The sequence below is a fragment of the Megalobrama amblycephala genome, linkage group LG19 (assembly GCF_018812025.1).
Source record: "Megalobrama amblycephala isolate DHTTF-2021 linkage group LG19, ASM1881202v1, whole genome shotgun sequence".
In the NCBI taxonomy this organism is placed as follows: domain Eukaryota; kingdom Metazoa; phylum Chordata; class Actinopteri; order Cypriniformes; family Xenocyprididae; genus Megalobrama; species Megalobrama amblycephala.
In genome coordinates, this window is record NC_063062.1 from 10,913,480 (window position 1) to 10,937,710 (window position 24,231).

At 33.6% G+C, this 24,231-nt stretch overlaps 1 protein-coding gene across 2 annotated transcripts; it reads left to right on the top strand.

The window, feature by feature from the left end:
• Window positions 1-178: 178 nt before the first annotated feature.
• kiaa0513 (KIAA0513 ortholog) lies at window positions 179-22,589 on the top strand. Of its 2 annotated transcripts, XM_048167729.1 has the most exons (13): window positions 179-377; window positions 6,320-6,800; window positions 7,510-7,609; window positions 9,710-9,783; window positions 9,941-10,011; window positions 10,979-11,183; window positions 11,271-11,311; window positions 11,589-11,667; window positions 13,686-13,763; window positions 14,244-14,273; window positions 19,140-19,220; window positions 20,578-20,672; window positions 21,098-22,589. In XM_048167729.1, the coding sequence occupies exons 2-13, from the start codon at window positions 6,430-6,432 to the stop codon at window positions 21,145-21,147; spliced, it is 1,275 nt and encodes a 424-aa protein (XP_048023686.1). In that variant the 5' UTR covers window positions 179-377; window positions 6,320-6,429; the 3' UTR covers window positions 21,148-22,589. The 2 variants fall into 2 exon arrangements, with proteins under 2 accessions (XP_048023686.1, XP_048023687.1); XM_048167730.1 differs by lacking the exon at window positions 14,244-14,273 and having other exon boundaries at window positions 180-377.
• Window positions 22,590-24,231: the final 1,642 nt, after the last annotated feature.

Here is a 24,231-nt window from a genome sequence, read left to right on the forward strand (position 1 = left end):
AATAATATATTATTTACTGTATATTAATTATTTTTATTATCAATTGTATAATCGTTTTCGTATTATTAATTATTTAATAGTTGTCATGCAAATATATAAGGAATAACAAGATGTGTGACATTCAAAAATTGCTACATAGGCTTTCTTTCTGAAATACATTAAAAAAAATACTGCACATGCAGCAACTAAGCTGACCATATCAAACGTGAACAGTAAAAAATGCGCAGTGAGCAGTCACGTGTCATCAAGGCTACGTCACTGGATTCCCCCATCCGCTACTGATATTGTCGCGCATGCGCACACTCAGACGTTTTCAAAGCACTCTGTACATCGTACGCACTGACTGGGAAGACGAAGCTCCAGCTGGAACATCCAGGGTAAGTGTCATCTAACAAGACTTTATCAGGGGACTTGACGTTAACAGTCGCAGCATAGGTGCTGTCATGTCCATCATCATGTAATTTCTTAAGTTCGAAGCGCGAATGAACAGGATGTTACAATAAAAATCATTATTGATAGTAATTACGTTGCAGGCAGAAACCCGTATATATATATATGCGCGAGCCGTTGTATAAATGCTGTTAGTGACAGAACGAACTCTGAAATAAACTCCCATATGTACTTCAAGAATTTTCCGCTTTTCTTTCCGCATGAAAGTGTGCCATATGATTGCACAGTGTTGTTTACAATAAGGAGGTGGAGTGGTGGAGGTTTCATTTTGCAAGAGTAAACTGAGCCATAGAGTGCTGGTATGAGGAAAGTATGAATGATGAGCTTTGAGAACGTGGCTATGTCTCAAAACCTAGTGAGCTGCCTATCTAGACATCATTTTTATAATGTGTGTGTGCTATTTAATGCCCAAATGATTCCCACAGCCACTGTCAGATCAATGTGTGACTGTGCTTATTTTATTTCATCAGTGTTTCAAGCAACCAGAGATGCAGCCTGTGCATTAGTGCTAATGAAAATATGCACTTGTTGTGGAGGCTAAAATAGGGCCATTTTTGACTGTAGGAAATGTTTCTGATGAAGCCTGCGAGTTGTCTTTTGATAAGCTGGTATTTTGACAGGTGTTATTTTAAGACACTAAACTAAAAGAAAAGGTCTAAAGCACTGGAGCAGAAGTGCTATTGTTTTCAATGGAGAAATCTATGGGATTACCTGCAACAGCATAGAATCTAGTTCCTTCTCACTTTCTTAAGATTTCTATTTCCGCTTACTGTCTGGGACAGCATTAGCAGGTGCGGCACCTGATTCACACATTATTTCAATATGTTGTGAATAATTGCTTTGTGTGTTTGCCTGGATCAGTGGTTGATACTTAGATGTTTCTACTCAGATCATTGAGAATAAATATCAGCCAAGTGTTATATAATTCATTACCTGCATTTCTCCTCTTATGATCTAACTAATGTTTTTAATAATAGTTTAAGATTTAGTTAATGATAAGAATCCTGTACATATTTAACCTGCCATCTATAAATTATGATATACTAAAATATTAGGCTATATGCTATGATAATTACATTATTTTAATTAGATGCAAGCATTTATCAGGGGTTTCTTCATTTCTAAAGTCACAACCCTAGTGCATTTTTGCCATTAAAGGGATAGTTCACCCAAAAATGAAAATTATCCCATGATTTACTCACCCTCAAGCCATCCTAGATGTTTATGACTATCTTCTTTCAGACCAACACAATCAGAGATATATTTAAAAATATCCTTAGTCCTCCAAGGTTTATAATGCGGTGAATGGGGGGCTGCTTGTTGAAGCCAAAAATAATGTATCCATCCATAAAAAAAGTAATCCATACGACTCCAGGGGGTTAGTAAAGGCCTTCTGAAGTGAAGCGATGCGTTTTTGTAAGAAAAATATCCATATTTAAAACTTTATAAATTCAAATAACCAGCTTTCGGCGGACTACCGTACGCAGAAAGTCAATTTGCAGCGGAAGAGTATCCTTTACCATTATAAACCTTGGATGACTAAGTATATTTTTTAAATATATCTCTAATTCTGTTTGTCTGAAAGAAGATAGTCATATACACCTTGGATGGTTTGATGGTGAGTAAATCATGGGATTTTTGATGGGACTATCCCTTTAAGTCCTATTGAACAGCGTTAGTCCGATAAACCTGGCATCCATGCTTGACTGCAGGCCTCATGAACATGACTACATATTTTTAAACTCTAGTGGCCGGAGATAAGAGTGCTCTTGTTTCCAGCCAAGCCGAGGATCATTTTTCTTGTCCTATTCAAGTGCAGGTCACTGATGAAAAGCTCACTGTTAGAAGCAATTTTCAGTCTCTGCGCTCTTTGCAGTGTCTCAGTAAAAGGGTAATTTTATGTGACTTTTATTTAATCTGATACTCTCTGGTTAGAAGCATTGATCCACTTAGACTTTGTTTATGTGTCTGATTGTGCAGTATCAGTCAGCGGCTAGCTGATCAAGCTCTGAATGAATGAATGAATGAATGAATGAATGAATGACAGTTCACAGTGACAGATATCAGTGAGGTTTCCCTTGAGGAAATAGCAGGGCATGTTGCATAATGATGCAAATAAAACAGCCTCAAATTAACCTCTCTATGGCCTTATTTTCACATCAAAGACAGTCTCACACCATTAACACAGCCTTCTCCACCAAAAACACATTTCTGCAAGCTTTTGCATGTTTTTCAAATCCCGATGAAATCTGATCTTTTTTTTTTTTTTGAGTTTTGTCTGGTAACGTATTATCCTGCATGATTTATAATTATTTTCTTCCCTACAACAGTTTTACTTCTTGGTTCTATACCAGCATGTAATCTGAATCAACCTCCATATTTGCATTTTGCTTGTAATGCAATAAACAAGTGGTTCTCAAAGGGTTGAATACAGGTCAGTTCTGATAGCAGGGACAGCAGGGGAAAAAAAACAATGCCAAATGCAAATTATAAAATCTAATCGTGCATAGATATGATGGCAAAATAAACAGACTTCCCAACTTATCCAATATCTTGTTGTCAAAGGTTGTGCACCTAATCAAACTCGACAGTATTTTGGCACAAATTCATCTGTTGCTTGGTAGAAGCTACACAGATTATACAATGATGGGACAAATGGGTTGTCTGACATGAACAAAATTATGCAAGGTAAAATAAAATGCAACCCAGACATTAAATATGGGTTCACTTGTTTTGCGTCAAGGATAAACTTGGTTTGTGCTGAAAGCAATGTTTCATGTGAATTATTATTATTATTATTATTATTACTATTATTATTATTAGTAGTAGTAGTAGTAATAAAATTAATTATTATTATTATTAATTGTAATAATATAATAAATTATTTTTATATATGTAACCCTGGACATAAAACCAGTCATAAGTGTCAATTTTTGAATCTGAATGCTGAATAAATAACCCTTCCATTGATGTATGGTTTGTTAGGATAGGACAATATTTGGCCGACTATTTAAAAATCTGGAATCTGAGGGTGCAAAAAAATCAAAATATTGAGAAAATCTCCTTTAAAGTTGTCCAAATGAAGTCCTTAGCAATGCATATCCACTCACAAATATACATTTTTGATATATTACAGTAGGAAATTTACAAAATATCTTCATGGAATATGATCTTTACTTAATATCCTAATGATTTTTGGCATAAAAGTAAAAACGATAATTTTGACCCATACAATGTATTGTTGGCTATTGCTACCAATATACCCGTGCGACTTATGACTAGTTTTGTGGTCCAGGGTAACATATTTATTATATTATTATAAAAATATTAATAGTACTGAAGTGTATTGATGTGAGACGGTGAACGCTGTGGGATGCGAGACAATTTTTGAAGAAGTTCCAACAATAAAAGTGAAATTGAATGGAAAGGAATTTAAAACATTTAAATGTTTGCTTTTACAAACATTTTTGTTTGCTTTTGTGTGATGGAAATTTTGGTGCTGGTCACAGTGCAACATCTGGGCCTTGACACAGAACTAATTGAAAGCCACTGTTCTAGCTCACTAGTTTTCTAGTTTTGACCGACTTGACCTTGCCCACAAGCCAACCCAATATCTCTGTCCCCGAGACATTCATCACACATGTAATTATCTTTCTCTCTGCACTGCTGACTCTGATATCACTGCAGTGCTTTGGTAACCCTTAACCCATTTAGTCTCTTAAACCAGTGGACCCACTCCAACTCATCTGTGTCCCATCACTCTGACAGCAGAACCTCTGCGCTGGGCCCTGAGGCTCACCATGAAGGGGCATTTTGTTGCATGGATGGATGGATGCAGTAGAAAGAGGGGGAAGGGTGCAGGGAGGAAAGAATATTACAGCATGTGCATTTACCCTCAAATGCTGAGATTTATAAAACTCAAGAGAAGCAGCAATGTGTAGGAGTTTGGTGTCTTTAATTGTGAGCCTCAAATCATTTTTAAAAAATCACTGGATGCTTGTGAAGCATGAGTAAGTTTAGTGATTGCTCTTGACATGCACAGTATTTTTACATTTGGTGGCATTTTTATAAATTTGGTCTGTATTAGTATTCGGTAGGTCACCAACTACCACATGCTTTTGAAATAAATAAATCCGTATTTAGAAGAACTACAAAATGTTGTGATATCACCTATACCATTACTGTGATAAATGCTTTTCTTCATAATGCTCACGCTAACATAACAGTTGTTTTTTCCGCCTTGTGCCTCTTAAAGATAAGTGTGAAAAAAGGCAGGCGCAGTTGACACGATCTCTGACTCTGGTCACTGCGTGTGTGTCTGTGTGTGTGTGTTTGTGTGCACTTGTGAGCGTGTATGCCAGCCAAGTCACGCTCCTCCAGCTCTGCATTACATAACCATCCTCTCAGTCCTAATTCTCAGGGTTTTGTCCAAAACCTAAGGGGACATAGTTTCTGGCCTTGTAAAAAAGAATGCCGGTATAGCATGAATGATTGGTCTACATGCAGAATTCATTGTTTTCATTGAGTTTGACTTCCAGAAGCCTCTGTTTAAAAAAAGCTATGGTAGCCTTGCAAGGTCTACTGCATCTTAAGGCTTATGGATAATGTTAACCAATAGCCGAATAACTTCTTTTCATGATCCAATCAATACTTTCATATCCCGTTACATGTCATGCTTAGAAGTGGTTTGCAACTTCACATTGAATTTAACACTATAACCATTAGCGTCTGTAGAACTAGCCCTTCGTTTGAGAAGGAAACACATGTCACTCATCTTCAGTATGAGAAGCAGATGGTATTTTCACAGAGGCAAGATTAAGTACTTGTGAAAATTAAACTTTAACCATGATATAAAATTGACAAGCATTACGATATTTGATGGGGCAGCTTTTATACTGGTTTGCATGAGAATTTTTTTTAATTTGAGATTTGAAAAAAATTTATTCTCAATATATATTTGTATTCTGGCCATGTCTGAGAGTGAAAGACACTCATTGCATTGCAGAGATGGCATCATTGTGACTTTATACTATGTCTGGTGCTTCATTAGCAGACATAGAAACACATGCTTTTGCACTGAGATTCTGTGCAATGGATTTCATAATCTAGCATCATATTAACAGGCTCTGACAGACTCTGCGTTGCCTCATGCTGTGGTCAGTCTGTATAAACACAGCTGCAAGGAAGTTTATGACAAAAGAGGATGTTAAAGTACCCTTACCGTAATGTTCCACTTCATGAAAATGTTTTGAGTAGTTGAATTTTTATATTTATATGTATTTTTATAATATTATTTTATATAATAAATATAAAAAAAACTTATTAAAAATATAATATACACTGCTGTTCAAAAGTTTGTGGTCAGTAAAGTTTTTTTTTTTTAAAAGAAATTAATACTTTTATTCTGCAAAGATGCATTAAAATGATAAAAAGTGATAGTAAATACCTGTATAATGTTACAAAAGATTTTCTTTTAAAATAAAATTTTTTTTTTTAACATTCTATTCTGGAAAAAAAATCAATTACAACAAAAATATTAAACACAACTGTTTTCGCAAATGATAATAATTAGAAATGTTTCTTGAGCACCAAATCAGCATATTAGAATGATTTCTGAAGGATCATGTGACATATCAAGACTCAAGAATAAACATCACAGGATAAATTATATTTTAAAATATTAAAATATTTCAGTTGCTTTAAATTGTAATAATATTTTACAATATTACTGTATTTATTTTTGATTAAATAAATGCAGCCTCGGTGAGCAAAAAAGACTTTTAAACATTAAAAAAAATCTTGCAAACCCCATATATACATTTTATAATTTTTTTGTTTGTTTCTAAAATTAAAATTGTTATTTTTTTAGGTCCTGCTGTGACGAAATTGTGGAGCTACAAACTGCTGTCCCCTCCGTGGGTTTTTGAGCTGACATCATCATATCTCACCTAGTGACTGAATTACCCCCATAAAAAAAGCATGGAGGGGGCCGTGGTGAACAACCTCATAGACTTCGACTCGCCCCCAGAAGGGACAGCGGCCTCTGTTCTTGGACCTCCCAGTGGGGCGGACTTTTTCTCATCCGAGCCTCTCGTCCCTGAGCCTGCGAGCGACGCCACCATGGAGCCCCTTCTACCACAGCCCATTGCCCCCACACACACTTCCCACAAAGAAGAAGATAGTGATGCCACCGAATCTGCTGACAGTGAGATCGAGGGCACAGAATCGCCATCACACCCGTCGAGCACGCGGCGGTCCTCATCATGCTCCAGTCACAGCACTGAGGACACAGAGGAGACGGAGATACGGGTGTTCATGAAAACCTATGTGGCAAAGCTCTTCCATGGAAGGTGATTTGCTTCACAAACTACAGCTTAAAGAAATGCTTCATACCAAGAACACAAAAAGAGATTTTTCACAGATGTTCATGTCACTCTTTTAATTATAACTACAGTGACCGGTGAATATCACACTCCAGAAAGTACAAAAAAGCACCATAAATGTACTTGTGTGCTATGACTTATGAAAAGTTTGTATGAGGAACAGACCAAATTTAAGATTTTATTTACTGAAAATTTCCACCATAGCTCACAAATCTCATTCACACCAGATCAGACGCAATACCACTGATAAGGTGCACTTAAATTTTAGTCTATTCCTGAGTCAAAGCTATTGTTTAGCTTTAGAAAGCTTAGAATATAGTGTATGAGTCACATAGACTGCATTTATTGGGCTTTTTTGTCCTTGTTGGAGCTTGACAGCCAGTTGTCACTGTGCACTTTTGTTGAATTGAAAATCTACTTTTGTTCTCCACGGAAGTAAGAAAGTCATACAGGTTTGGAACTACATGAGGGCGAGTAAACGATGACAGAATTTTCATCTTTTTGTTGAACTGTTATCTTGATTCTGAAAGAAACTTCACACTGAATTATAGTCACATATCAGCTGATGCATGTGTTTGCGTTTGTTTCTTTTGTTTTAAGTACTCTCTTGCTACCCCTTTGTCTTTCTCTTCCTGCGATTGCTCATGGTTCCTTTTATTCTTTTTCCCTCTCTTAGGGAGGACTTTGATCAGGAGGAGAAGGCTCGCTTTGGAGAGCTGTGCACTGGAGAGAATGGGAAAGGCAGGGAGTGGTTCGCCAAATATGTCAGTGCGCAGGTATGGGAGCAGCAACAATGGTCAATCACTGCATGACTTTTCATTTTTAATTTTTTGATTGATTATGGTTACATTTTGGGTGTTGGTTTAGACCTGTTTCACACATTCTGCACCAGAGGTGTGTCAACTGAACAGTGTTGTTATTATTAACTAAAACTATTAAAAATCATTTTCAGTAATTGTGATAAAGCTGAAATAAAATAAAATATAAATATTGTGTTGAAAAAACTTAACTTAAATCGAAATGAATGAGTGGAAGTTAATATAATTAAAAAATAATTAAAACTGAAACTAAGGGTCCCTTTACATGACACCGTTTTCAACTAAAAATGCTTTTGGTGGTTCATTTACATGACGATCATGTTTTGGGGGCCAGAAAATGCAAACATTTGAGAACGGGTTTCAAAGTGCACATTTTTGAAAATTATACCGTTATGATCTCCATGTAAACTATAAAAATGTGAATTTGTAAAAATGGTGATGTCATGCACATGCGTATTACGTGTTCAGCCTAGAGGCATGTAGTGTTTCTTTACAAAGTGACATCGCCAACTACTGGCCTGGCAGCATAATGCAGCGATTTTAGTCATTTTCGCGGATCCATGTGAACGGGGATTATTTTGACAATGTTGTCGTCTGTACACAAAAAATGCAAAGGAAAAACTTTTTTTAGTACATTGTTGTTGTATAAATGTAACCTGAATTAAAAATTAATTAAAGCTGAATTGAAATATTTAAAAAAAAAAAAAAAACTAATAAAAATGACAAAAGCACATAAAATTACTAAAACTTTACTAAAATTAAAATGAAAACAATTTTATATATATATAAAATTGTTTTAGTAATTTTATGTGATTTTGTCATTTTTATTAGTTTTTTTTAAATATTTCAATTCAGCTTTCATGATGTATAAATCTCAATTTAAAAAAAAAAAAAAAAAAAAAATAATATATATATATATATATATATATTTTTTTTTTTTTTTTTTTTTTTTTTTTTTTTGTCAGGATAGAACAATATTTGGCCGAAATCTAAATATTTAAAAATCTCTAATCTGAGGGTGCAAAAAAATCTAAATATCTATTTAAAGATGAAGTACTTAGCAACACATATACACTCAGAAAAATATTTTATATATATATATATATTTACAGTAGGAAATTTAAAAAATATCTTCATGGAACATAACCCTTACTTAATATCCTAATGATTTTTGGCATAAAAGAAAAATTAATAATTTTGACCCATATAATGTATTGTTGGCTATTGCTACAAATATAGCCATTTGACTTATGACTGGTTTTGTGGTCCAGGGTCACATATATATTATTTTATTTATATATTCTTATATATATGAAAGATCATTTTAAATGGTAATAAATACTATAATAGCATGTGTATATATATAATACTAAAATAACTCTGTGTGAATGGTGCATATTCATTAACAGGTTCCAGTGTTCACACTGTAAGTGTGAGTGCCGTAACCTATTTTTGCTGTGTCATTCAAAACATAACAGAAGACATGTTGCTTAATGCACTGCAAACCTATTTAGCAACACACATTTTGGCAACATAGGATTTTATGAAGCAACACAAAATAATGGTGGGAACTAGTACACACCCATTGTTTGAGAAATGTGTTAAAAATAGTTTGACTACTTGACAGTTAAAATGACCAAAACACAGCAGTGGTGCACAATATACAATTACCATATTGGTTATCATCAGCCAATATTAAAGTGAATCTTTAATAACACTAATGACTTAATAAATCTGTTTAGTGTAATCTTTTTATATCCATTTTTTGTACTGTACATTTTAATGGTGTGATGCCTGAATTCATTTGTAGCTTTTAAAATTATTGATTTTAGGTTTTTCATTGATTTCATTTATTTACTTAGTCAATAATAATCTATTACTTTAATAATTGCCCATTTGTTGGTTATCTGAAAATAAATATTGGCCATCATTTTCAGTCCACACGGACTCAATATACAGATCGCTCAGTCTTTCTGAAAGATCAAGAAAACTTGTGCAATAAAATACATATGCATAAACAAATACAGTTGTGATGATAACCGTGGGTTGTGTTTGCAGCGCTGCCACTCCAAATGTGTGAGCGAACAGACTTTCTACAGGCTGGTGCAGTCCTTCGCCGTTGTTTTGTTTGAGTAAGTACATCAGCGATAATATCTCAGGTTTATGTTTGACATTACATGGAAGCCACTCCAAACCATCTGAGAGCTGCTTCACCAGTTTTCTGTTGAACTCCTGGCGACTGTGCCATGTGTGTGACTCGCATGTGACCCAGATTTTATTGATTGACAGATGTCACCAGGTGGATGATTATAGTCCTGCCAAACACCTCATGACCATGTGCTTCACATATTACTACATTGGTAAGAAAGTTTTTATGTTAACCTTTAATATTAAGCAGTCATACCATGTGGAATGTAACAGTCTGAAAAAGAAACGTCCTGATCTCCGACGACTTCCTGTTACAGCGTATGACTCAGACATTACTGGCACTGTCTCTTATCGGCAAATTAAACAATGCCATTTTAATGTTTTTTTGAACTGGTATAAAAACGGGGGATGGGGAAAACATAGATATACACTACAATTCAAAACTTTGGGTCAGTAATTTTTTGTTTATTTGTTATACTTTTATTTAGCAAGGATGCATTAAATTGATCAAAAAAGACATTTATAATGTTTCAAAATTTCTATTTCAAATAAATACTGTTCTTTTCTATTCATCAAAGAAACATGAAAAAGGCATGGTTTACATAAAAATATTAACTGTTTTCAATATTGATAATAATAAGAAATGTTTCTTGAGCACCAAATCTGTATATTAGAATTATTTCTGAAGGATCATGTGACACTGAATGACTGCTGAAAATTCAGCTTTGCCATCACAGAAATAAATTACATTTTAAAATGTATTCAAATAGAAAACGGTTATTTTAAATTGTAATAATAGTTCACAATATTACTGTTTATACTGTATTTTTGATCACGTAAATGCAGCGTTGGTAAGCAGTTTTTCTTTCAAAAACATTTTAAAAATCTTATTGCCCCCAAACTTTTGAATAGTTATGTGATTCACTTGATTTGAATTTAATTTCTTATTGAAAAAGTATACACAGATACATTATATGCATTATATTCAAGACTGCTAAAGATTTGAATTCATGTCATGGATGTTGAGAATCGTTTTGGAATCGGATCATGACTCTTTAAACCTTGTGGTGCCTAAAGATTCCTACTTCTATTATCCAAACACAAAGAGTGTGACTGCCTAGTAGACTGCCTTTTCAATTAATTTCATTTTAATTTCTAATGAATATATGTTTGTGACAGGTAAGTCCCAGCTGTCTCCCACAGAGCTGCTGGAGAGGCCCAGCGGGGGCATCGACTCGTACCTGCGCACTGGAAAGGTCTGGCTCTCTGGGAAGAAGGATATCGCAGAGCGACTGCTCAAAAACACCTCCGCTAAGACTGACGTTAAAGGATTCTTTGGGGGTCTGGAGAGCAAACTGAGAGGACCCTTGGGCCGAAAGAATGAGTGAGTGACTTTCTGTCATTGCTATTAATAACACTTTAATCATTGAAGATTCTGCTGCTCATCCTGTTCTCATTCTCTCCTCCTCAGAGACGCAGACAGACCTGTTGAACAGAAAACCAAAACTCCAGGTACAGTAGTTCACCATGTATTTTAATCAGGTGTTCTCTAATTCCCTCTTCTCACTTGTGGTAACCTCTTGTTGTGTCATTGCCAGTTTCACTTTGGGTTTTCTATATGTATAGTGGTGGTGAGACTTAGTGGTTAAAAATCTGGGTTGGTTGCCCAAACCATTCATTAACTACCACCAGTGTGTGGTTGAGCAAGACACCTAAGCCACAGGAATTATAGACATGTGTAGGTGTTTGAGTTATTAACTGTGCTTATCTCTGCTTGCGTACCCTGTAGTTTCTCCCCCCCTCTCCCCGGATAGAAAAGAAGAGGAGAAAATTTACCTGTACACGCACCTGAAACAGCAGCCCATTTGGTAGGTTGGCAATAATCTTTTTTTCACCGCAGAATTGATGAAATGAACAGCTGAAGTTGTCTAAAATGTATCCTTTCACATAATCAGCATTTTAAAGGAATATTCTTGTTATTTACAATTCATTGCTTATGAACTGCATTTGTGGCATAATGTTTCAAACAACTGTTACATTCAGACATATTCATCAGAATCAAAGAATTCGCCAGAATCACATTTCACGGCAGAAAAAAAAAAAAAATTGGATTTTTTTATTATTTTATTATTATTATTATTGTAAAATTACAGTAATTAGTAATTCTCTGTAATGTAAAAAAAATACAGTTGTATTCTCTGTATTCTCTACAGTAAACCAATGAAGAGAAAGTTGTGACGTTAATTTTATTTTGATTTGTGACTGCAAATTTTCTATAGTTATTTTATTGATACGATTATTAGAATTACCTTTAATTAAATTTACTACAATACTACCATAATATTAAAATAATTTACAATATACCATTATTATATATATATATATATATATATATATATATATATACAGTACAGTCCAAAAGTTTGGAACCACTAAGATTTTTAATGTTTTTAAAAGAAGTTTCGTCTGCTCACCAAGGCTACATTTATTTAATTAAAAATACAGTAAAAAACAGTAATATTGTGAAATATTATTACAATTTAAAATAACTGTGTACTATTTAAATATATTTGACAAAGTAATTTATTCCTGTGATGCAAAGCTGAATTTTCAGCATCGTTACTCCAGTCTTCAGTGTCACATGATCCTTCAGAAATCATTCTAAAGAACAGCATTTATCTGAAATACAAAGCTTCTGTAGCATTATACACTACCATTCAAAAGTTTGGGGTCAGTAAGAATTTTTATTTTTATTTTTTTGAAAAGAAATTAAAGAAATTGAATACTTTTATTCAGCAAGGATGCATTAAATCAATCAAAAGTGGCAGTAAAGACATTTATAATGTTACAAAAGATTAGATTTCAGATAAACACTGTTCTTTTGAACTTTCTATTCATCAAATAATCCTGAAAAAAAATATTGTACACAAATATTTTGTACAATTGTACACATTAAATGTTTCTTGAGCAGCAGATCAGCATATTAGAATGATTTCTGAAGGATCATGTGACACTGAAGACTGGAGTAATGATGCTGAAAATTCAGCTTTGCCATCACAGGAATAAATTACTTTGTGAAATATATTCAAATAGAAAACAGTTATTTTAAATTGTAATAATATTTCACAATATTACTGTTTTTTACTGTATTTTTAATTAAATAAATGTAGCCTTGGTGAGCAGACGAAACTTCTTTTAAAAACATTAAAAATCTTAGTGGTTCCAAACTTTTGGACTGTACTTTTTGCATTATGGTAAATTGGGAAATACTTAATTGTCATGAAAATAATGACAGAATGTTTAAAATCTTTATTTTTATTTTAAATTGTTAAAAATCATTCTAAAATGTTTTAATTTGTGGCATTTTAATATATTAAAATCGAATGGAAAAGCCGAATTTCCAGCATCATTACTCCAGTCTCCAGTGTCACATGATTTTTCAGAAATCATTCTAATATGCTGATTTGGCGTTCAAGAAACATTTCTGATTATTATCAGTGTTAAAACCAGTTGTGCTTTAAATAAATCTCTTATTAAATCAGCATTAAATAAATTTCCTGCAACAAATAGTACCATTATATTAAAGTATTTATAATTAGTAATATCATTACTTTTTCACATTTCAGTAATGAGAATTGGGCAGAGAAATAATTACTTAAAAGCCATAAAAATAATGTCAAAATGTCGCATTACTACAGAAAATATTTTAAGTTTGTAAAACAAAACAGAAAACTTACAGTGGAAGCCTATCAGGAAAGGAGGCTGTTGTGTTTAATGTACCGTGTTTTTCTAACATCGTTCACTCACAATGTCTGATCATTTGTCCCATACAGATGCTAATGTTGGTCTGCTTGTATCTGTTTCTCTTTCTCTTTTTTTTTAAAAGGCACACTTTGAGGTTTTGGAACGCAGCATTTTTTGACGCCGTCCATTGTGAGAGAAATAAAAGATCCCCCACCACGAGGTGAGAGAGTTCAGGGTTTTAAAAGTATACTCTGTAATTCATATTACTTCTATAGAGTGCTTCTTTTCTCTTTCTCCTAATATATCGTGCTATTAAACAAAACAGACTTCGCACAGCACCTAATGCACATGTTAGATTGCGTGTTTGTTTAGACTGCGTGTTTGTTTGTGTGTCTGTTAAAGCCGGAGGGAGAGATTGAGAGTTTACAGTGTGTTTGATAGATTGTTTGTGATGTTGAAATAAACTAGCTAGAAGTTTCAGCTGAGGTGCGTGACTGTGTGCCCAGTCCATATGACAGTGTTGCAGTGCATTTGTAGTGGAAATATTCAATGTCTGGATCCTGCAGCCTCTCTTTGTGCTCTTATGGTTTACTCTTCCACACTGCTCATCTGCTCATCTTGTCTCCTCTCTGTGGCTCTTTCTCTCTTTATGCATGTGACTTTAACCCTTTTTCTCCCTGTGCCTTGCTGCCTCGCAAAGGCGGACGGCTGAGGAAGAGAAAGATGAAAGGTCTGTCCTTCATTCCGTCTGCTGCCCTGGACACTGCTAGACGGAGAAAGGCAAAGAAAAGGGAGGATTATAAAGGAGAGGAGAGGGGGGGAGGGTAGATCAGTTAGAATGAACTGAGAGTGAAAGATGAGCACAGAATAAATCAAGGGGAAAAGTGGAAAGAGTTTAGGAAATAGATGATATACTGACAGAATTGGAACAGCATTTTAAATACATACACTGTGCACAGAGTTCTTACAGTCATGGAAAACTGTGAAATATCAGAATTTTGGTGATTTCCTGACCTAAAAAGAATTAAAACTAATAAATCTCAAAACACTACCTTTTAAAGTTTTAAAGTCAGTAAAAAATTTTAAATGTTTTTTAAAGAAGTCTCTTATGCTTACCAAGGCTGCATTTATTAAAAGAGTAGAATATTATTCAAATTTTAAACAATTGTTTTCTTTTTTTACAATATTTTAAAATCGAATTTATTTCCTCTATGGCAAATCTGAATTTTCAGAAGCCATAACTTCAGTCTTCAGTGTCACATGATCCTTCAGAAATCATTTTAATATGTTAATTTGGACCTCAATAAACATTTCTTATTATTATCAATGCTGAAAACAGTCGTGCTGCTTCATATTTTTTGTGGAAACCGTGGTACATTTTTTTTTTTTTTTAGGATTTTTTTAATGAATAAAAGTTCAAAAGAACAGCATTTATTTGAAATATAAATCTTTTGTATTAAAGGTGCCCTAGATTCAAAAATTGAATTTACCTCGGCATAGTTAAATAACAAGAGTTCAGTACATGGAAAAGACATACAGTGAAGTCTCAAACTCCATTGTTTCCTCTTCCTGTTTCTTATATAAATCTCATTTGTTTAAAAGACCTCCGAAGAACAGGCGAATCTCAACATAACACCGACTGTTACGTAACAGTCAGGATCATTAATATACTCCCCCAATATTTGCATATGCCAGCCCATGTTCCCAACATTATGAAAGGCATTAGACAAGGGCAGAACGTCTGGGTGTGCACAGCTGAATCAACAGACTAGGTAAGCAAGCAAGGACAATAGCAAAAAAATGGCAGATGGAGCAATAATAACTGACATGATTCATGATAAGATGATATTTTTAGTGATATTTGTAAATTGTCTTTCTAAAGGTTTCGTTAGCATGTTGCTAATATACTGTTAAATGTGGTTAAAGCTACCATCGTTTATTACTGTATTCACGGAGACAAGAGCCGTCGGTATTTTCATTTTTAAACACTTGCAGTCTGTATAATTCATAAACACAACTTCATTCTTTATAAATCTCTCCAACAGTGTAGCATTAGCCGTTAGCCACGGAGCATAGCCTCAAACTCATTCAGAATCAATGTAAACATCAAAATAAACACTGTACTTACGCGATTAGACATGCTGCATGACGAACACTTTGTAAAGATCCATTTTGAGGGTTATATTAGCTGTTTGAACTTTTTTTATGTTGTTTAAGGCAAGCGCGAGCTCCGTGGGTGTGGAGCACGAGATTTAAAGGGCCACACACCCTAAATCGGCTCATTTCTAATGATGCCCCAAAATAGGCAGTTAATAAAATTAATTTTAAAAAAATCTATGGGGTATTTTGAACTGAAACTTCACAGACACATTCAGGGGACACCTTAGACTTATATTACATCTTTTAAAAAAAAGTTCTAGGGCACCTTTAATGTATATGTAACTGTATTGTGACTCTAATTACACTAACTTTAGATCAATTTCTTTAAAATAATCTTACTGACCTCAAAATTTTGAATGGTAGCATATATAAAATTCTATATTATAAACTAATTTTTTTTCTAGTTCTGCTCCACTAGAAACAACTATAAATTCTTTATCTTGAATGTAATTCATATCACAAATGACTGGAAAATTCATGAGTCAAAAAATTAGGAACCTTGTGAACCCTTGACGTATTTCAGCTAGATATTCACAATAAGCTGTATCTATCAGCGCAGGATCCAGACAGGAAACCGTGTAACATTCTGATAACATTTTCAACAGTGCTCAAAGGAAACTTCACAGTGTTTGAGGTCCACCAAAAAAGCACTGACTCATGGCACATTTGCCTTAATGTAATGCTTTGTCTTTTTTTATCAACTGTGACTTTGCTCTCAAAGACACAGTGGACCTTGAAAACTAATAAAATACTTATTAATACTAAAATATACTGGATTGTGACATATTAGTGTCATATCAATTCTGACAGCAGGGAAAAAACATTGATAAATGCAAACAACCATACACTCATGCTGTTAGTATAGTAAAATAAATAGGCTCTTTTTTTAAACAGGAAGAGAAAATGTTTCTATTGTTGATTTTCAAAAGCCTTGCATCCAATCAAACACAGTATTTTGGCACGGCATATCAAATTCATCTGGCCAGCATGGACAGGTTGCATGACATGCCCTCATTATTGAAAACAATAATATTAATACATTTCAATGTTTAACCAGGGACATTTTTGTTTACTTTTGAACGATAAACATTTTTGGGACTGTTTTTGGGTCACCACGATGTCCGACGTAAAAATCTGTGTCCTGGAACCAGTTGAGAACCGCTGATCTACATTACCCAAAATGAGAAGAGGGCAATGAGATCACAGTGTTTTCGCTCTTTGACTTTTCCTGCTGTATCATTGCATGCATTCAGAGTGTATTGTATTCCTAGTGCCTGTTCATTGCAATGCAATGCTAACCGAGAACAGCTTGAATTATTAGTAGTGTTTGCTAAGAGAAGTATCACTATTACTTGTGCTCATACTTGCTGTTAGGGGGTTCGTTCAGATACCCAGCCGTAGGTATTAAACTTCTGCATGTAATTCGTCCCACACTGTTTGTGCTACTGACATAAATGATTCCTCAAATCATTCAGCTTGTTGAAGGGAGGTGTGCTGTCACAGGTGAAAGTGTTTAGACTTTCACCTGGCAGGCTATTAAACGGGATAAAAAATATGAGACTTAAAAGATTAGTTTACCCAAAAATGAAAATTCTGTCATTAATTACTCACCCTCATGTCGTTCCAAACCCGTAAGACCTTGGTTCATCTTCGGAACACAAATTAAGTTTGATACACGCTCCGAGCCACTGATTCAAAACAAAAGATTCGTAAAGTTTCGAAGCTTCATGAAGCAGTGTTTTGAAATCACCCATCACTAGATATTGTTGAATAAAGTCATTATTTTGTTTTTTGGCACACAAAAAGTATTCTTGTCGCTTCATAACATTAAGGTTGAATCACTGTAGTCACATGAAACTGTTTTAAATACGTCTTTAGTAGGGCTGTCAAACGATTAATCGCGATTAATCGCATACAAAATAAGTTTGAGTTTGCCTTATATATGTGTGAGTACTGTGTGTGATTATTATGTATATATAAATACAAACAAATTAATGTATATAGTTAAGAGAAATATCTTATTTATGAACGAAATATTTATTATAAATTATATAAAAATATAAATAAATACATATACTTGTAAATATTTCTCAAATATATACATGAATGTGTTTGTATTTATATATACATAATAATCACACACAGTACTCACACATATATTAGGCAAACTCAAACTTTTATTTTGTATGCGATTAATCGCGATTAATCGTTTGACAGCCCTAGTCTTTAGGAGCTTTCTGGGCATTGGAAATGTTAATTGTCTTGCTGGCAATGCAGGCCTCACTGAGCCATCGGATTTCATCAAAAATATCTTAATTTGTGTTCCGAAGATGAATGAAGGTCTTTCAGGTGTGGAACGGCATGAGGGTGAGTAATTAATGACAGAAATTTCATTTTTGGGTGAACTAACCCTTTAAACTCAAACATTTTTCCAGTAAGAGCTTATTTATTTTCAGTGTTGGGGGTAATGCATTACAAGTAACACGAGTTACATAATCAGATTACTTTTTTCAAGTAACTAGTAAAGTAACGCATTACTTTTAAATGTACTTTTTCAAATAAGTACCGCAAGTTACTTTGTTTTTCCATTTATTGACTGACAGCTCTCCTGTCCCCATGTTGAGAGAAATCGCGAGTAAGTGCAGACGTGTTGTGTGGGCTGTGTAAACATGATGGTTATTGTAGTCCTAGACTAAATGTGAACAACATGCATTTATTCATCTCACTTGCACAAAATCAGATTCAGTATTTCTCAAAATGACAAGAAAAAAAACTGTGAAATGCAAACTCTGAATATTACGCAAACCTGCACTAATTAAATGTTAACACAAATATACTTTATGTATTTAATTTCACTTTATTAACCAATGTCTTTGCTGCTGACCTTCAATGATCCACTTCAACCATACAAATAAGCAAAAATGATTCAAAAATGATTCAGAAGAATAATGCATTACTTTCCCCAACACTGTTTATTTTTAAGAAAGGAACATTTTGTACATAGAAAAAATGCTTATTGGTTTGTTTGCTTAGCATTTTTTTCCTGTTTGTGAGCTGAATTGTGCTGTGGTTCTGTGTTGCTCATATGCTTTTTATTATTTAAATTGTCTTGTTTTTGTTTTGATTCATTGTGAATCATGGCTACAGCTGACTGCTCACTAAACCTTATTCTGAAATGTTTGTTGGATTTTGCATGAGCACCAATGTATGGCTAATACACATTTGTCCTTTTGTATGATTGTTTTTACACCTTTTTATCTATCTAACCTCCCAGTATTCATTGTAATGTGTTTAAAAGGTTTCTGAGTGAACTTTTACATCATTATAGAGGCAAATCTCTTGATGGTCTCTGATGGTCTCTCATTCTTGATGAGAGGAAAAAAGGTCAAATATCAGTGACCTCTGACCTTGACCTCCTATGTTTTTGTACCTTCAGAGAAAAGTGGTGTCATATGACCCAGGAGGAGAAAGACGATAGTTCCAGATTTAATGAGAACATCACCTTTGGTCAGCTGGGGTGAGTCACATGGCATCGGTCTTGTTTTGTACAATACAGACAAAACATTGTTTACTGCATGTTAATGTTTCAGATAGGGCTGTAAAAACAATTAAACACATCTAACAAAAAAGTTTGTTTCATAATATAAGTGTGTATATTTACAGTACAGTCCAAAAGTTTGGAACCACTAAGATTTTTAATGTTTTTAAAAGAAGTTTCGTCTGCTCACCAAGGCTACATTTATTTAATTAAAAATACAGTAAAAAACAGTAATATTGTGAAATATTATTACACTTTAAAATAACTGTTTTCTATTTGAATATATTTCACAAAGTAATTTATTCCTGTGATGGCAAAGCTGAATTTTCAGCATCATTACTCCAGTCTTCAGTGTCACATGATCCTTCAGAAATCATTCTAATATGCTGATCTGCTGCTCAAGAAACATTTAATGTGTACAATTGTACAAAATATTTGTGTACAATATTGTTTTTAAGGATTATTTGATGAATAGAAAGTTCAAAAGAACAGTGTTTATCTGAAATCTAAACTTTTGTAACATTATAAATGTCTTTACTGCCACTTTTGATTGATTTAATGCATCCTTGCTGAATAAAAGTATTCATTTCTTTAATTTCTTTTCAAAAAAATAAAAATAAAAATTCTTACTTGACCCCAAACTTTTGAACGGTAGTGTATAATGCTACAGAAGCTTTGTATTTCAGATAAATGCTGTTCTTTTGAACTTTCTAATCATCAAGGAATCCTGAAAAAAAAGTACACAACTGTTTTCAACATTGAAAATAATCATAAATGTTTATTGAGCAGCAGATCAGCATATTAGAATGATTTCTGAAGGATCATGTGACACTGAAGACTGGAGTAATGATGCTGAAAATTCAGCTTTGCATCACAGGAATAAATTACTTGGTCAAATATATTTAAATAGTACACAGTTATTTTAAATTGTAATAATATTTCACAATATTACTGTTTTTTACTGTATTTTTAACTAAATAAATGTAGCCTTGGTGAGCAGACGAAACTTCTTTTAAAAACATTAAAAATCGTAGTGGTTCCAAACTTTTGGACTGTACTGTGTATGTATATATATATATATATATATATATATATATATATATATATATATATATATATATATATATATATATATATATATATATATATACACGTGGATATGTATGTGTGTGTGTGTGTGTGTGTGTGTGTGTGTGTTTTATATATATAAAATATATTTTCTAAGACATATTATGTAAACAATATGATTAATTGCGATTAATCGGTTTTACCACCCTAGGTTCAGACATAGTTTTGTATGTTCTTATGCTCACATATATTTGTTCTGTTTGTCTAGGACATTCACTCATAACATGGTGGCATTTGGACTGAGCAAGAAACTTTGCAATGACTTCCTGAAGAAGCAGGCAGTCATTGGAAATCTTAATGAAGGTAATGTTAAATTAAATTAAAAAGAATTACTTTTTTTTTAAGCTTGTGGCCTTCATTACTGATCTGTTAAAAACATTTATTTGATCAAAAATACAGTAATATTGTAAAATAATATTATTACAATTTAAAATAATAGCATCATTACTCCAGTCTTCAGTGTCACGTGACCCTTCAAAAATCATTCTAATATGCTGATTTGGTGCTTAAGAAACATTTTTTATTATTATCAATGTTTAAAACCGTTGTGCTTAATATGTTTGTGTAAATTGTGTTACATTTTTTTCAGGATTCTGTGAGGAATAGAAAATTTGTCACAATTTAATGCATCACTGCTGAAATGATCAATTTCTTAAAAAAAAACAAAAAACTTTTGAATGGTAGTGTATGTATTAATACGATTGTCACTTTTTATGATCCTCTTTCAGAGCAATACAAGCTGCTGTGCGATCACATTGAGCAGATGGCTGCCGAGTGAATATCCAAAATCATCTAAACTCTACCATCTACATCAGCACATCCATTTGAACTCTAATGATCAGTATTCCACAAATGCCAACACAGTTTATCACTCCAAAGTCCTACTACGATCCTTACATTACAGAAATCATGCAATTTAAATGGTTGGCATAGATCAGCCTCATGCCATGATGCTGCAATGTGTGGAAACGGTTCATTTTTGTCGAAACTGCAACAATTTGACAAAATATGCACATATACTACAATAGCAATATAGCAGTTTTCAAGCATTATAAATTCATATTGTGCGATGTGAATATGATGCAAAACACATCCTCAGCCCCATTCAGTTAACTATTTATTTCCTTAACTTTCCTGCTGCTTTCATGTACAGAGCTATAGTACTAAAAGTGCCCTCTGAGCAAATTCAATGACAAATAATGAACAAAAATACAGTCTAACAATATCAGTATTTCAATATATCAATATCAGTCTCAATATTTCTTAATCCATCCACTCTCCAAAATTCTCAACTGGGCCTGTTCCTGTCGTATATGTCCCAATCTATTGCACTTCTTGTGTTCTTCCTGTATGGATAAACTGAGTATTAATAGTGTTTGTGACATCCTCATTTGTGGACACTAGAACTGTCTCTCTCTTCCCCTGTTTAAAGTGCCTTTAGTCCTTTATTAAGCAGTGATCTTCCCATCTTAGTCCGAGCAAACCTGTGTCAGCATGCTGTTATCCTCTCATGACTCTCTGGGTTAGCGCTCATAAGTTTGTGCACTCTGCTAGTAGATGTGTTAGTGTTGTGTGGATAATGCTTGCGTTTTGTATTAGAGTCAGTTAAAGAAAAGTATCACGCTGCAGCTGTTTGAGTGTCGTACAGTGTTGTGTCTTTAGCGCATGGTATGCATGCACATTGGTTACCATCTACTTACACTTTTGTGCAATTACATTTCAAGCCAATAGAGGGCGATCATAACCCTCCGCTTCGACTGTAGATCAGTGGAGGTGAATGTCAACCACTGAGTGGGGACTTCAAGAGCTTGTATTGAATCAAATGTCCTCCATGTGAGGAAAAAGCAAACAAAAGTTAATATATTTGGTTTGTAAATACATTGTTTTGTTAACTGAATAATTAGGAATCAGATGTTAAATATGGGCTGGTTTAAAGTGATCGTCAGATTGTTGGGGATTTATTTATTTGATGTCTGTATGTGTTGTACATGGGTGCATGGTTGTATCAGGAATTTGATTTGGTCCAGTCTTTGCATTTCAGATGATGTTAATGTTAATATTGTGCTGTCTATGTAAATTAATGTTCATAGTAAGCTCAGTGGTCTGCATTGTATTTTTCCCAAGTGCCCTGAATTTCCTATTGGAACATATCTGGAAACCAACGAGAGAGGTGTTGTCCTGTCTCTAAGTGTTTATAATAAAAAACAAAAAACAAATGTATGTTTATTTTCCTGTTTCTATTTTTTAGTCCTCATTCATTCAAAGAAAGTATGAATTATGAAAGCATTCCTAACAGAAATAAAAACTATAAATGGAATTAAACAATAATAATTTAACCGATATTCACAAGAAAACATGTTTTGTATTCTGATCAGAGAAAGGACTTAAGAAATGTCTGGAATATTTGTTCATTTTTATTTTTATATTTGTTTTTTCTGAAAGACCCAAATTAAAACAAATTATTATTTACAATTCCCTTCACTTAATTGTTATTTTGTGAAAATAATAATAATAATATAATTAGCATCTTTAAAATTAGTGATTATAATATTTATCCAATTTCTTCAGAAATACATTACCAATCAAAAGTTTGTGGATAGTAAGATTTTATTGTTTTTAAAAAATAGTATTTTATGCTCACCCAGGCTGTATTACAAATATACTATTGATAATATTAATATATCAAATAAAGCAGTAATATTGTATAATTTTATTTTAAAGGTGCCCTAGAATTAAAAATTGAATTTATGTTGGCATAGTTAGAGTTAGAGTTCAGTACATGGAAATGACATACAGTGAGTCTCAAACTCCATTGTTTCCTCCTTCTTATATAAATCTCATTTGTTTAAAAGACCTCCGAAGAACAGGCGAATCTCAACATAACACCGACTGTTACGTAACAGTCGGGATCATTAATATGTACGCCCCCAATATTTGCATATGCCAGCTCATGTTCAAGCATTAGACAAGGGAAGGACGTCTGGATGTGCACAGCTGAATCATCAGACTAGGTAAGCAAGCAAGAACAATAGCGAAAAATGGCAGATGGAGCAATAATAACTGACATGATCCATGATATCATGATATTTTTAGTGATATTTGTAAATTGTCTTTCTAAATGTTTCGTTAGCATGTTGCTAATGTACTGTTAAATGTGGTTAAAGTTACCATCATTTCTTACTGTATTCACGGAGACAAGACTGTCATTATTTTCATTTTTAAACACTTGCAGTCTGTATAATTCATAAACACAACTTCATTCTTTATAAATCTCTCCAACAGTGTGTAATGTTAGCTTTAGCCACGGAGCACTATCAAACTCATTCAGAATCAAATGTAAACATCCAAATAAATACCATACTTACGCGATTAGACATGCTGCATGACGAACACTTTGTAAAGATCCATTTTGAGGGTTATATTAGCTGTGTGAACTTTGTTTATGCTGTTAAAGGCAAGCGGGAGCTCCGTGGGCGGGAAGCGTGAGCATTTAAAGGGGCCGCAGCCTAAATCGGCTCATATTTAATGATGCCCCAAAATAGGCAGTTAAAAAAATTAATTAAAAAAAATCTATGGGGTATTTTGAGCTGAAACTTCACAGACACATTCAGGGGACACCTTAGACTTATATTACATCTTGTAAAAAGATGTTCTACAGCACCTTTAATATATTTAAGATGTCATTTATTTTCAGTATATAGCCTAATATAGAATAATAAAATAGTGCAACTTTTAGGCTGGGATGGATCTTATAAGATATATTAGATCATGCTCTATGTCTGATAATGTGTTACCGAATATGTCCGTGCAGATTCAGCTCAATGTGGGAGTGTTTAAGGCTCCCCAGTGAAGAAAACTGCCA

Excerpts from the sequence above, each read along its gene's own strand:
- kiaa0513 (XM_048167729.1), top strand. The coding sequence starts at position 6,430 with ATGGAGGGGGCCGTGGTGAACAACCTCATAGACTTCGACTCGCCCCCA. Across the intron at positions 6,801-7,509 it reads GCAAAGCTCTTCCATGGAAG|GGAGGACTTTGATCAGGAGG; the intron begins GTGATTTGCTTC and ends TCCCTCTCTTAG. Across the intron at positions 11,184-11,270 it reads CCCTTGGGCCGAAAGAATGA|AGACGCAGACAGACCTGTTG; the intron begins GTGAGTGACTTT and ends TCTCCTCCTCAG.